Consider the following 13594-nt stretch of genomic DNA (forward strand, 5'->3'; position numbering starts at 1 on the left):
GTTCAGCTCTGCGCCCTTCCCTGACTCGCTGTCTGTTGCCATGCGTCTCTTTCGTCGCTCAGGCGATCGTCAGGGGAGACACCGTGCAGAGCCAGCAGGCCCCCGAGCGGACCGTCATCCAGTTCGCCCCCCCCCCACAGGAAGAGGGGTCGTCGGATCAGGAAGTCCTAGAAAGGTATGGGGGGAGGCGTGGCTTGCATCTACTGTTGATGCATGCAGTCAATAGAATTGTTTTTAAAGTTGTTTATGCTTACCTTTATAGTAGATGGTATGAATAATGTTAGACAGGGGAACAGTTTTTGTAAAAAGATAATGAACCCTTTAGTGACGAATGTGTCATACATGATGTACTGTAATAAATACTGTTTACTTTGTGTTAGTGCTTTGCTGTGTTTAACTATTTTTGTCTCTCTTTGGAAAGTATCTATGTGTTGATGGTAAATGATTACTAAGGGGACCATATGAAGATGGATGCCTTGATTTATAAGTTCAAATTATTGTATTTATACACATATAATGAGTAGTGGTTGGCACTTCTCACAGTTGACATGGAATGCAACCACATTCACAAAATCCAGTGACCTCACAACAATTAACCAACATCCTCCTGAGGTTCGGGATGAAAGTTTTAAACATGTTTGCATTTTCCATAACCAAATATTCAAAAGCAAAGAAAAGTCACAATATTGTTTTCTTACTTGTGATAGTTATGCATCTATAACTTATCAAACCAACGAGAATGACACAGCTGTTCCTGAGGTGGTTCACATTTGTGACATCATTAGGAAAGGCCAACCGGACAAAATCAATATATATTCTAACCTTCTTGAACAATCTTTGGTCTCTCAGATACCAAACATCACGGTGGGCCTTCCAGTCTCAGCTGCAGAGGAACAGGCAGTGCCTGGAGGCAGACTTTCTCCCAGAGACCGTCACCGTTCCTGTGTTGCGAGGGCTCATCAGAGAGCTGCAGGTTAGTCTCCACGCCCTCTCCCTCCTGCCAAACCTGTCCAGTAACGTCAGCATTGTCATCGAAACAAGAGTAGTATTAGTATCCACTTACCCTTGCAGAGTCTCCTGTTCCTCATACCAAGTTTAACTTGTCACAAAACGTAATACAGTGGCAGTTCCTGGGAGTAACTTTTTTGCTATATATTTACATGGTGGTTAATTTACAATTTAATGTAAAGTGTTAATACCTACTTGTCCTAATGCATAGAAAACAAAATGAAGTTGACTTGGGTGTAAACTTGGGTGTCGACGTCCACCAGGTTATTTAGATCACTTTATCTCTCAAAAAGATGACCTTTAATCACCAAGCAAGTTGAGATACTGACAGTTAGACAACAACAGTCTTCAAAAGGACATGGCTTAGAAGGAACCAATATCAAGTAAGCATAGCACATAGATCATAACTGAGTTGTTTTGGCATGTCTCACATACTTTGTTGCTCTGCAATCCGACTGTAAACATTGTGTTTGACCAAGTGACGGTTCTTTTATAAAAAGGACATGTTATACCTTTACGCCTGCACAAATGGACTTCAGTTGAACCTGTGACTGCAACCGCAAAGCTCCAAATGTGAACCGGTGTGTGTGTGTCCTTGTGGCAGGCTCTCAAACAGGACACCGAGGGGCTGTGGTTTGAGTTTGAGCTCCAGCACTCGCAGCACACCCAGTTCTTCCAGTCCTCCCGGGGCCTGGAGGAGGGGGGGGAAGCGGAGCACGACAAGCCACCGCTCACTCAGCAGTGGAGGGGCCAGCAGATCTGTCTGCAGACCAGGTGCGTTGCCTTTTCACTTCCAAATGTACTTTGAAGTTGGAGGAAGGGCTGATTTCCGTCGGTGAATTGACCGGTGGTAGTGGTGTTGACTCTCAGTCTGTTTAGGACATTTGTGTCGTGTTTCTACGTTCCCTTTTTAGGCTGCATGTCCAAGCATCATTTTCTTTGTGTCGGTATGCGCTACACTGAAATATACAGCCAACAAATGTTGACCTGTCACACTATTTACAGTACCGCAAGAAGTGCTTGTGTTAAAAAGCTAATGTATTATAGTGTAACAATGTGTACTGTAGACCTATGCTCTTGAAACACACAACCACCATTTTTAGCCTAACGGAACGACAGTAGGCAGTTTGTGGATGTGATACTGTATGGAATGATGATGGTTTATGCGTGTGCATCACTCAGAATGGCCTCTCTGGACACCACGGTGGACCTAATGGAATCGGCAGACTCGCAGATAACTCTGATCTCAGATGAGCTGGATCGTATCACCAGCAAGCCTGTGGACATCTGCGGCTTCAGCGTCACTGATCCCAGGACTGTGGCTGACATTGAGGTGTGCGACTAAGGGTAACATTTTGAATGTTGCCACATAGGGCAGCGTAACCGTGGAGTAGGGCATGCTGCTTGCCAGCGATGTTGGAATACCAAATGCTTCTGTGGTGTCATGTGGGAAAACTGCACCACACCCCTGTTATCTTTATCACACACCTTAAAGCGGGTGCATAAAACAATGGCACACACAAACAAGCGCACACACTCACTTACCCAGCACACAAAGTTTCCCAAACGTGTTTTGTTGTTGCAAGTGTTCAGTTTCAAAAGTGAATGAACTATCCCTTGTTACTTTCCTCAGGAGATCGATCAGAGGATCCAGTCGGCGCTTCGTAGCGTTTCAGGCCAAAGTTCTGTGGAGGAAGGGGAGGGGCCCAATCCCACCACCCCGCCGCCCCTGTGCCACGCCCTGCGCAACTGTGGCCACCGTCTCAACCAGCTCAGGCAGCGGCTGAAGAGGGTGCAGTCGGCAGCGGGGGCGCTCGAGCGCCTCCTCGCCCCGCTACGCGAGGCCGATTCTGGGATCTCCTCGCTGCGAGCTCCCCCAGACTCCCAGGAGCAGGGTGAGGTCCAGGAGGCCCGCGCCAGGCTGGCGTCTGTCCAAAAAGCGGTGCTGAAAGCGGGGCACGAGGCCTGGGGTGTGGACAGCCTGCTGAAGGCGGCGGGGATGACGCTAACCAAAGACGGCGTCGTGGTCACGTGCCAGGAGGCGGCGGCGGCGGTGTCGCAGAGACTGGAGGAGGAGGCGGACGGCGACACGTGGGCAAGTGAGCAGGGACGGGGAACAGACGGAGGGTCGGTTGTCCAAAAAGATGGAGGACATAAACCAAAAGAGGAGCACGCTAGCCAAAGAAGAAAGGCTCCGGAGCAGGAGGATGAGCCCGAGGCACAGGGGAGGAGGCGGCAGGGAGAGGCGGACGAGTCGAACGCCCCAAGGGGGAAGGAACCGGAAAAGAGGGAGGGGGAGGAGAAGAAGCCTCCGGTCCAGAGGAGAATGGCCCTCATGCGGACGCTGAGGGAGGTACAGGCAGCCGTCGACCAGCAGGGACTGAAGGAGCCCACCCTTCCTGCTGTCCAACACAGGTATGTGTCCCCAGCCCACCTCATCCCCCTGCCACCCTTCAAACACACACACACCACAAACTCCTCCTCCCCTCCTGTCCGCAGGATGCGTGCGCTGACAGACCTGGAACGTCGCCTGGACACGCAGCGCTCCGAGCTGCGGGGACTCCGGGCCGCGTACGCCGACTCGACGCACCCGGGAGCTGCCATGGAGGAGCTGGAGAGCTTGTGGGGAGAGACGCATCAAGCCGTCGCCGACAGGTAACGAGAGCGGAGTGGAGGATAAGCCGTGGATTTACCGTGGGAGATGTTGCCACCGAGTTGCATTCGCACTTCTTTGTTCGCTTGAAACACGTGCAGGAGGTCATTGGGTATTTGGCTTCACATTTGCATGTTTGCGTGCGACCGTCCACGATTGTGTGTGTGTGGGTGTGGGACACATCTGTGCGCAGGCACACGTTTGCTTATATCTTCATTCTTGTTTACTCTGCACAGACTGGACGAGTGCCGGTGCCTCACAGAGCTGCTGAAGAGCTTCCAGAGCGTCCGTGGTGTCGTGAGCGGCGCTCTGCAGCGTGCCGAGCGCACCATCGGTCAGCAGGCCTCCTACCTGGGGAAGGACAACCTGCAGAGGCTCCTCACTAAGGTAGGCGTCACCGTTTTTACTGATTCATCTACAGCTGTGTCGGTTTTTATTTACATACATAGAAAAAGAACAAAAATAAAATACATTTTTTTGTGATAAAAAATTTAAAGTTAATAGTCAGCAAAACAATTGACTTTTAACCTCAAACATGACGTGCTCTCTCCCCTGCTGACAGCCATCTCTGCAAACCAGGTGCTGTCTGCTATTAGCATGGCTGGTCAGGGATTGTTTTAGAAAATTGTCAGTGCCTGTGTAAAAAGATCCACTTTTGTCTGCTTTAGACGGTAACATACGACAGACGACACAGTGCATCTTAGTTACTTTAATAAGTCGCTTCCGTTTGAGCTCGTAGCTCTCCTTTGCTGCCATTTCACTTCAGTGTCTCGCGCCAGTTGTAAAACATTTTTTTTAGATTAAAGAATTACAATTTGACAACCACTAGTCACTCACTACTCAACTTTTGATTGGCCAACGTTGCGCCCCATGAGCTGCAAAGTTATTTATGCCTTTAGCAGATAGCAAAACATGCAGGATGTCAAGTTTTACAATGCAATTTTTTTCTCCAATCAATGCTTTGCAGTGGCCCGATCGGGACAGTAAGTTGCTAGTTTAACTGTCTTGACGTTATTTTTTACTGACCACGGGCCATCGTTATTGTCGAGCCCTGTATGTGTTCAGTGACTTGAGAGCAGTATCTGTAGGGTAAACATGCCTAATTGAATCTGAACATTAATCATCAAATCCAAGATCGATGAATGAGAATTCAAATTGTCAATGGAAGTGTGCCATGATTTTATGATACATTTTTCCCAAACCTAGATGGCAGCACATACTTATTTTTGTTATTTTTAAGTCTTTCTTTCTCAATGAAAATGTACCTGCAATTGTTACTGCTTTGTTTCGTTTTTTACACGCTTGTATGTGCTTGTACCTTGTTGATGTTTCATGTTTAGGATTTATGTTTCATGCGTGTATTCAGGTGGATGCAGCTAAGGAGGAGCTGTGCGGACTTGGAGACGGGGTGGAGGAAATCCGGAGTGTCTGCAGACAGCTGCAGGCTCAGCTGCGGAAGGTCCCGGAATGTGCCGACGCCGCCTTCGAGAGTGAAGCAGACACGCTCATGGACCGCTGGCTGGACGTGAGTTCACCCCGGCCTCAACGTTCAAGAAAACCTCCAACGTCTCTACTTCCAGAGCCTCTACCTGTAGAGCCACACCCTTCAGACTCTCTACTCCCTTTCAATCCCCACAATCTTCTACCCTCTTTGACCTGACCTTCTGCCTCCAGACTCTCTAGCCCTGACCTTCTACCCCTGCCCTTCTACCTCTAACCTTCTATCCCCTGAGATTATTCCTCCAGACCCTCTACCCCATTCCCCAGACCTCACTTGAGTCAAATTTCTTCCAATTTATTTAAGGTCACAAAGGACTAGAATTGTGCACATGGGACGCAATTAATTATTCCTATTTAATTAATACCAATTATAACACAAGCAGCCTACTGCACATGAACTGATTTTCTTGCAGGTGACTGAGAGAACGGACTCCCACCTCGACAGCCTGCGCGTGGGGTTGGCTCTCTGGGAGGGCCTGGTCCAGCTGGGTGGAGAAGTGGAGAGCTGGACCAATAACAAGATGGCGGCCTTTGCTCAGTCACACCCCTTCCAGAGTGACGAGGAGGTCGCAGCCATGCAGGTACAGCCCCCTGGCCACACTTAGCTGGTCGTGTGAATTTTTACGAAAGTACGCGGTCACTTGATTTAAGATCTCGGAAAATTCCTAGTCATGGTATTGTACGTTGAGGCCAAAGAGACATATTCTAGTTTATTTGTGACTACTTTAATATACCCTTATGATGCTTTCAGGAGGAGCTCCAGGCCCAGGAGGAGAGCTTGGAGCGCTTTCACCGCCGGGTGTCTGAGATCCAGGTTCTGTTGCAGAGCGAGGAGCCTCCTCTGGAACTACAGGTTGGTGGTGTGGCGTGATGCACCCTTTTTACATGACAGACCGTACCTATACCGCGAATAAAGCGAGATGGGCGCCCTGCCAACTGTTTCCTCGGCCTTCTCGTCCAGGTCATCGAAACCCAAACGAGGAAGAAGATGGAGCAGGTGAAGGAGTTCTTCTCGGAGACCCTGGACATTTACAGACAGCTGGTGGCCGCTAAGGGGCTGGTGTCTGCCAAGATGGCCGAATGTCAGTCTTCTGTCCAGACGATCCAGGAGTCCCTTGACAACCTCAGTGCCTCGGATGCCTCAGAGTTGTATGCACAGATCCAGGTAGGGGTTAGGAGACCTTAAACTAAGGCTAGAACTAGAGTATCTCCATCACATATTCATCCTGGTGTTTCATTACCATATTTCACGAAATCTTTTCCCATCTGATGACGAATGTTCACTATAAACTCAAATGCAAGTTTCACTATTTGCATATTTTAGCAAGGGGAGAATAGCAAGGTAGTAAATGATCTCTCTGAACAAAGTGGGGGTAAGTCCTACCCGCGTTATATGACGTTCTTCTCCATGCAGGAGCTGTCTGCTCAGCTGCAGACGCAGGCGCAGCAGGCAGACGGCTTCATGGAGGAGCTGCAGCTCATGGCCTCCGTCACCAGCCCAGAGAGCCTGCAGGACCTGGGTGCATGCTGCATGCAGCTGCAGGAGAGCGTCGGCGCGGCGCGCCGCCTCGTAGCCGCCAAGTGCGAGCAGGCAGAGGAGGACATGGAGAGGCTGGGGAGGTACGGACACTCGCAGGCTCAACCTCGGGCTGAACCGCTCTGGTTTGGGGGAAAGTGGATTTCCAACCCACGCAAAGTGCTAGTTTATTGGTTTATTATTTCGTTAGTTGTCACCGCTCACAATGGGGGCTGTTCACTTGGACTTTATTCCGGATGCAGTTTAGACTTTACGGTACTGTCATATATATCATACTCGTTATTCAGTTTCATTGCATTTTATGAAGGGTAGTGGAACTGGTTTATCATGTTGCTGTGTCATACTGTATGTGGAATACACTCCCTAATCCCCCCTGAATAGCTCTTGCAGTTCGTAAATCCTTGTCTCACAAAGAGCCAGGAGCTGTAAAACTGTGTGTGGTAGTCTGCAGAAGGAGTGTGAGCGTCTGGAAACATGGTTAAAGGCAGCAGAGGTGAACGCAGAGAGAGACAAGGATGTTACCAGCCTGCATCAGGAAGTTCTTCAAAACAGGTCAACTAGTTATTTCACCTCCAAGTTCAATACAAATGCACTCCACGTTGACGAATTTGCATTGACAAGACTCACTTCCCTTGCAGCATGCAAACAGAGGCCCTTGGTGAACTGATTAAATACTTACATGGGAGCACGCTCAAGGAGTCCTCCATACTACAGCACAGTGGCAGGCTGCTGGAGCACTTCCACAGTCTCCAAACCAACACACTGCTGTCCGAGGAGGACCAGCGACCTCTAGCTTCTGAGACCCGGGCCTTCCAGACCCTGGCTGAAAACACAGAGGCCTGGGTTACAGCTGTGCAACAACAAGCTGACTCTGTCGTCACGGATGGTTCTGGCAGCCAAGGCCAGGCAGAGCAGAGAGTACTTGCTATCCAGGTATGGGAGTCTTTCCTGGGGATTGTTCTGAACTCTACCAAGTGAATAGTCCTTTTTGTGGAGATGGATTTAGGGACCTAGTAAGGGTTGAAGCAGTAATGAGTCTTCATAATGTCTGCTATAAAGTTGATTGTAAATATATATCAGCTTTGTATGTTTAAAAAAACATGACTATAATGGTCATAAACATATCCCTTTTCCACTGTTGGGCAGGCTATCCTGAATGTGACGACTGAAGGAGAGTCTCGTATGGAGGACCTCAGGGTTACTGGACACAAGCTGCTTGAAAGACATGGAATTAGTGAGGACCAGAAACTGGAACTACTGCAGACCATACGCAGCATCGAGGAGCTGTGGAGGTCCATGCAGCAGCCAGCAGAACAACATCACAGGTACATGACTACACGGGACCAGATGTGGACTTCACTGTAATGCTCCAGCTAGAAGAAATATATTGACTTTGTCTGAAACTATTGGGGCGAGGAAACTGAGCTTTTCGTCCTCAAATGCTGAATCCGTTTTGTATGCATTGAAACGGTCATTCACAATTGCAAGGCAAATGAATATCGAAACAGACAACTTTCTTTCGTAAGAGAAGGTAATGGTTCCAGTCATTTTATTTTATTTCAAGGTAGACATCTAGTTCATGGGTTTAAATGAAGTGTTCTAAGAAAAAATCATGTACGAATGAGGAGAAATTAACGCTAAGGAACTCTTCCATCCTCTTACTTCATTATCCAGGAAGCCTATTTCGCTCTGTTCTTAAATGTGGTACTTCTTTTCTGAGGGGATTTTCCTGTCTCCGACTCAAAGCTTGTTGCTGGAAGCAGTTGTTCTCTCATTATCTTTCCACTCAGGGCAGGGATGGATGAGCTCACCTGGTCATTTCGAAGGCTCATGTGATTCCTTCCATCAAGCATAGAATGTAATCTACCTGAGTTTGCGAGGCAAGGCAAATGGGATGGTACACCCTCACCTGAATAGAGAATGGACAACGTCGGATTGTTAGGCTTTTCTCTCTTCAAACTCCTGCTTCTATCAGCCTCATTCTCCTTTTGTCCCACATAACTATCCAGTTGTGAGATGTCCTCATTTGAAGAAGGGAACCTGGTGGTCTTAGGGGGGACAAATATTATGCTGGTTCGACGGGTCACAGTGCAGTCTCTCTGAGACGGCTCCAATTCATCGTCATTCTGGCAATTGCGTTTTCTGGAACTTTTCCTAGCCTGAACAAGCAGGGAATCGTCGTTGTCTAGAGGTAAGGAAACGTGGAGCCCCTGTTGTCCGGACTCACTCTGACCAAGAGTGCCTACATTTTTGGATGATGCCATGGTGGTATAATGTCCTTTTGCACCTAGAAATGTGCTAGTCATTGCATTTCCCTGGGGGCTGTGGGTTAGACCAACATAATGGAAATCCGACTCCTCCTTTTGTGCATTGGACCCATCTGAACTGGCTTCATGCAGATCTCCATTGTTTGTTTGTTTGTTTTGGTGGTCTGGTTTCCCCTGCAGTACTCGCTGAGGAGACTGTCCACATCTTTGCTTCTCCTGCTCATACTGAATATTCCTCTCCAGCTCCTCCCCACGTTTGGCACCTGTTTCCGTTTGTTTTGGTGGCTCATTGAAAATGTCAAATATATGCCAGCTCTCTGGTGACGGCTCAGTGGGTTTTGATGGAGTAGGCATGTTTGACTCGATATCACTACGCTGCACATCTGTGTATCCAGAATGCTTCTTCACCCTCGGGCTAGGTGGTAGTGGCATCTTGAATACATCCTGAGGCTTTTTACTTGAATCAGTCTGTTGCTTGGGGTGAGTAGAGATTTCAGCAATGTCCCTGTTGAGGAGGTTGGAGTCAGTACTTAGATTGGGATACTTCTCCTTCCTTTTTTGTTCAGTAGGCAACTTAATCACGTCTCGGGTCCCTGGAGACAAGTCAGTCTCTTTTCTGGACTCTGTAAACATTTCAAATACGCTCCATGAGTTTTGAGATCGCCCTGTCGTTTGGAGGGATTCCAGAGCCACATCAATCCTTTTGGGTTCAGCACACCCCCAGCTCGCATCTGTCTTTTCCATTGGTTTCCAAGAGAGTTCGTCACCATTTTCAATGTATCTTGAAGACTGTTCAGGTTTTTGATTATGGGGCTGAGGGACTTTGAAAGTCCAGTTAGCCTGTGTGGTAGACGCACCATGTTTGTCCAGATGAACCTCCAGCTCGAGCGCTAGTCCAGAGTCCAGATTCTGTTTGAATTGCTTTCCCTTCTTGGGACTCTCCTCATATGACGGGGTAAGAGCTTCAGCCTGGGGCTGAAAAAGAAACTCAAACTTTGAAGAACTAGAGTGGAATTCTTCAGAGCAATCTATGTAGACCGAAGCAGGGAATATAAATTCATGTTTCTTATGATCCTCCAGTTCTTTTACATTTGTGGAGTCACTTATGTCCAGCTCTGGGGATGGAAGGGGAGAGAGACTGTCTTCCCTCAGGTAATCCATCCATGAGTCGATATTGGGGATGTTCTCGTGCTTCTCACCATCCAGAAACAGAAAAGGAAAGCGCATGCGCATTCTGGACAGGCTTTCAGCAGGATTTAGAACGGTGGGGGCGGCAGACCTTGAGGTTTCCTTTCTAGATGTATTACGTGTAGATCTCTCTTGTGATTGGTCGGGTGAAGCATCATTGCCTAGCTGCTGGGAATATCCAACGTTCTGATTGCAGCTGACACCAGCATTATTGCAATGACCACAAACAGAAGCAGAACGTTGTTTCCTTGGTTGAGTGTCCTGGGCCCTCTCTAACTCTGGACTGCATACTGTCAACAAACAAAAATAATAATTGGTGAAGTTTAAATAAATTGGTAAAGTTATAATGAGTTAACACATGAATTACATGTTTCTAGAAGGGATTTTGTCTGTAGTAACATTTGTCTGTTTAACACACCCCTCCCTTCATTCCCAATGCAATACATATACACAACTCATGCTACTGACACATCACATACACTCTGCCTTAAATCAAAAGAACATTTTCTAACATGGCAACATATTAGACAATAAAGCTTTTTGAATATTTGAATATTTGAACAAACAAAAAGCAGTAAAAAGCTCATTTTATAGCTCATACTATATTGCAATTTGTTCAATGTTAATTCAGTAAATGACATATTTAGCAATTGCACATGGCACAATACAGTTTTGATAACAGTCTAATCTCATTGCTATCAATGTTAAGACAACAATTTATCAAAACAAAAAAAACAATATCCTATAATTTAGTATCAGGCAGTACAATTTGATGGCTATGGTACATACCTGGGCAATCTACCCAGTGCAAAAGGATAACAGGATCCATTTAGGGGAAAAATGGATCTTTGCTCAGTTGAGATCCATTTTGTTTTGGGTGATAAAGAATTTAAATGTTACCAAGCAGATAGGTTTAGTCACTGTTACATCCCTCCACACAATACAAATAACAGCTCTGTGACATCACTCAATGTTCTCAGTTCTAAAGTAACTAAATTCTAAATTGTAGTCTGTTCTAGTCTCATTGTACATGATGTTAATATAGTTGCAAGACAAGTTATGAAAATATTGTTTACTAGGTATGCATGGGATATCGGCCATACAATAAAGGAATTACTTTCCAAATAAGATACCCATCTGACATGGTTGCAAGGTTGCACTATGTATGTTTATTACCTTGTGCTTTATATTCATGAGACTAGTCTTGTCCTTAGCTCTATTCACAGAATGTCCTTTTATTTGCACACATCTGTGACTACAGCAGTCGTTTATTAAACATTACAGCACAAATATTATGGCGGTGAAAAAAGGTTACCTGTAGTGTAAAGAATGTTTCAATTAAATCTCATGATTGTGTGGGATATCATGGTGCTTGTACATTCAGCACTGGGTCCGATGTGCATTCATAACTACCGGTAGATGTCCTAGATTTGCTGAACAAATTCAGTTTGAGTCACTTAGAAGCTTATTACTGCCTACATCCAAGAATCCAAAACACAACAATAATGTTTTGCTTGTGCCTCAATTATTCAAATTATATTCAAAGTTTTATCATGAAAGCATGTTAAGTGCACAACCTTAATGTGAAGACAATTTTAATCTGGTACTCTACCTGTTTGAATAGAAGATGGTCACAAGCCGAGAAAACGAATGACACAACATGTCTGTGCCCTGATTGCTAGACATATTAAATCAAATTACACATCATTATATTATGAATATCTCAGGCTTAGTAACATCTCTTTAATAGTCATAACCAGGTAACACGTGGGTGTGCTGTACATGTCTAAAAGGTGGAACCTTTTCATCTCTGTCAGCCTCCTGCGGGCGGAGCCTGACCTCAGCTTCTACCTGGCCCAACGGCAGCGAGCACGCTCCCGAGTTACGGAGCTCCAGCACCAAACCGACCAGCTCCCTCTGCTCTTCCCCTGGCCTGGAGCCACCCTGCGCAGGCAGACGTCCCGGCGGGCCCAGGAGCTGCTGGATCGGACCAAAGCATTGGGGCCCGACTTCTCCACCCTGAAGGCCCAAAGGCAGAAGCTGGAGCGGCTGACCAAGGACCCCATCTGGGAGGACTCTTCCTGGGCGTCCCTGGAGGACCGCCAGCCCCAGCTGCTCAGGGAGCTGAGAGTGAGTGTCTAAAGCTGGGTGTCTCTCGGTTGCAGATGCGTACACATATTTGGTAGATGTACATTGCACTAGAAATGAGAGCTTGACGATTGTACATGAAAGCACAAGTGAATGGCTTTTTCCCTCGATCAGTGCCTGTGTGCCATCCTCGAGGAGGGTGTGTGTAGAGAGGAGCGATGCGGCCGGCTGGTTCATGATGGCCATCGCAGTCTGGGCTCCCTGCAGGAGAGGAGATCCCATTTGAAAGAGCAGCCTCGACACTTATCTGAGCCGAAGGCCGATCTCGAGGCCCTGGAGGTGAGATGGATCAGAGTGTGCGCAACACTCACTCACCAATCCGCATGCAGTTCTATATTTCATCCCCCCCCCCCCACACACACACACTTATCTCTCAAATAAACACACGCACAAACATTCTGAACACTCAACACCTGATTCAAATATACAGTATATATACAGTATATATACAGTATATATACAGTATATGTTCTCAACAAAACATGTCTGCCCCTGCAGGCTGTGCGTCTTGAACTGGGAAGAGCAGAGAAGGACCTTGTGGAGCTGGTGTCTCTTCAGGGCTTCCTGTCGTCCAGCTGCACAGGTGAGGGCCAGGTCTCCCTGTCCCAGCAGGTCCAAGACCTCCAGGACCGCACGGAAGCGCTCGGCAGGATCTTGGAGAGCGACATCAGGGAGATCTGGGCTCAGCTGGAGGAGAAGTCGTCTCAGTGTGAGTGGCAGCAGTTGGACGACGAGACCTTCAGCCTGCAGGGGGCACTGCAGGGCTTGTCTGAGCGTTTGGCCCGTCAACCGGACATTTCCGTGGTGGTCTTTGACGTCTCTCAGTTTGAACAGCGCTGGCAGAGTCTACAGGTAACCAGGATGTTGATAACTTTCAGTATGAAGACATTTGTGAAATTATGTGTTATTAATTACATTGCATAGATACATGGATGTGTTTTAGGTATTATTGTGCCTAAACGCCAGTGATTGTAGACAAATATAACAAAGTCTTTGCAGAATTACTCATGAAGATAATCGTATTGTCTTAAGGACTGTGAACAAAGCTTGATACAGCTTGAAGCAAGAGTTCATGACCTTCAGACAACAGGAGGGTCAAATGTCAAAGACGAGAAACTGTCATCAAATAGGATTTTGGTTGTGGATGCACTAGCCAAAAACTTAGACAGGTATGTATGTATGTACTGGTATCTGCCACTTCTAAACATGCTGTACATGTCCTTATGTTTGAAACAAACAATTAAGCTATTTTGTCTTTTGTGTTGCTTTTGTTTCTCTGTTCATTATTCTTCT

The 13594-nt window shown here is 47.0% G+C and overlaps 1 protein-coding gene across 1 annotated transcript in view; it reads left to right on the forward strand.

The window, feature by feature from the left end:
- Positions 1-13594, forward strand: part of LOC136947652 (nesprin-2-like) — an 81528-nt gene that overhangs the window by 16588 nt on the left and 51346 nt on the right. Inside the window, 19 exon segments of the mRNA XM_067241779.1 lie at positions 63-175; positions 850-973; positions 1613-1782; positions 2191-2341; positions 2642-3423; positions 3508-3663; positions 3898-4048; positions 5028-5186; positions 5575-5742; positions 5913-6014; positions 6123-6326; positions 6576-6781; positions 7143-7250; positions 7337-7631; positions 7845-8023; positions 11971-12283; positions 12416-12580; positions 12800-13153; positions 13334-13470. Of these exon segments, the coding sequence (XP_067097880.1) occupies positions 63-175; positions 850-973; positions 1613-1782; positions 2191-2341; positions 2642-3423; positions 3508-3663; positions 3898-4048; positions 5028-5186; positions 5575-5742; positions 5913-6014; positions 6123-6326; positions 6576-6781; positions 7143-7250; positions 7337-7631; positions 7845-8023; positions 11971-12283; positions 12416-12580; positions 12800-13153; positions 13334-13470 (4037 nt within the window).

This window comes from Osmerus mordax, chromosome 8 (assembly GCF_038355195.1).
Source record: "Osmerus mordax isolate fOsmMor3 chromosome 8, fOsmMor3.pri, whole genome shotgun sequence".
NCBI lineage: Eukaryota > Metazoa > Chordata > Actinopteri > Osmeriformes > Osmeridae > Osmerus > Osmerus mordax.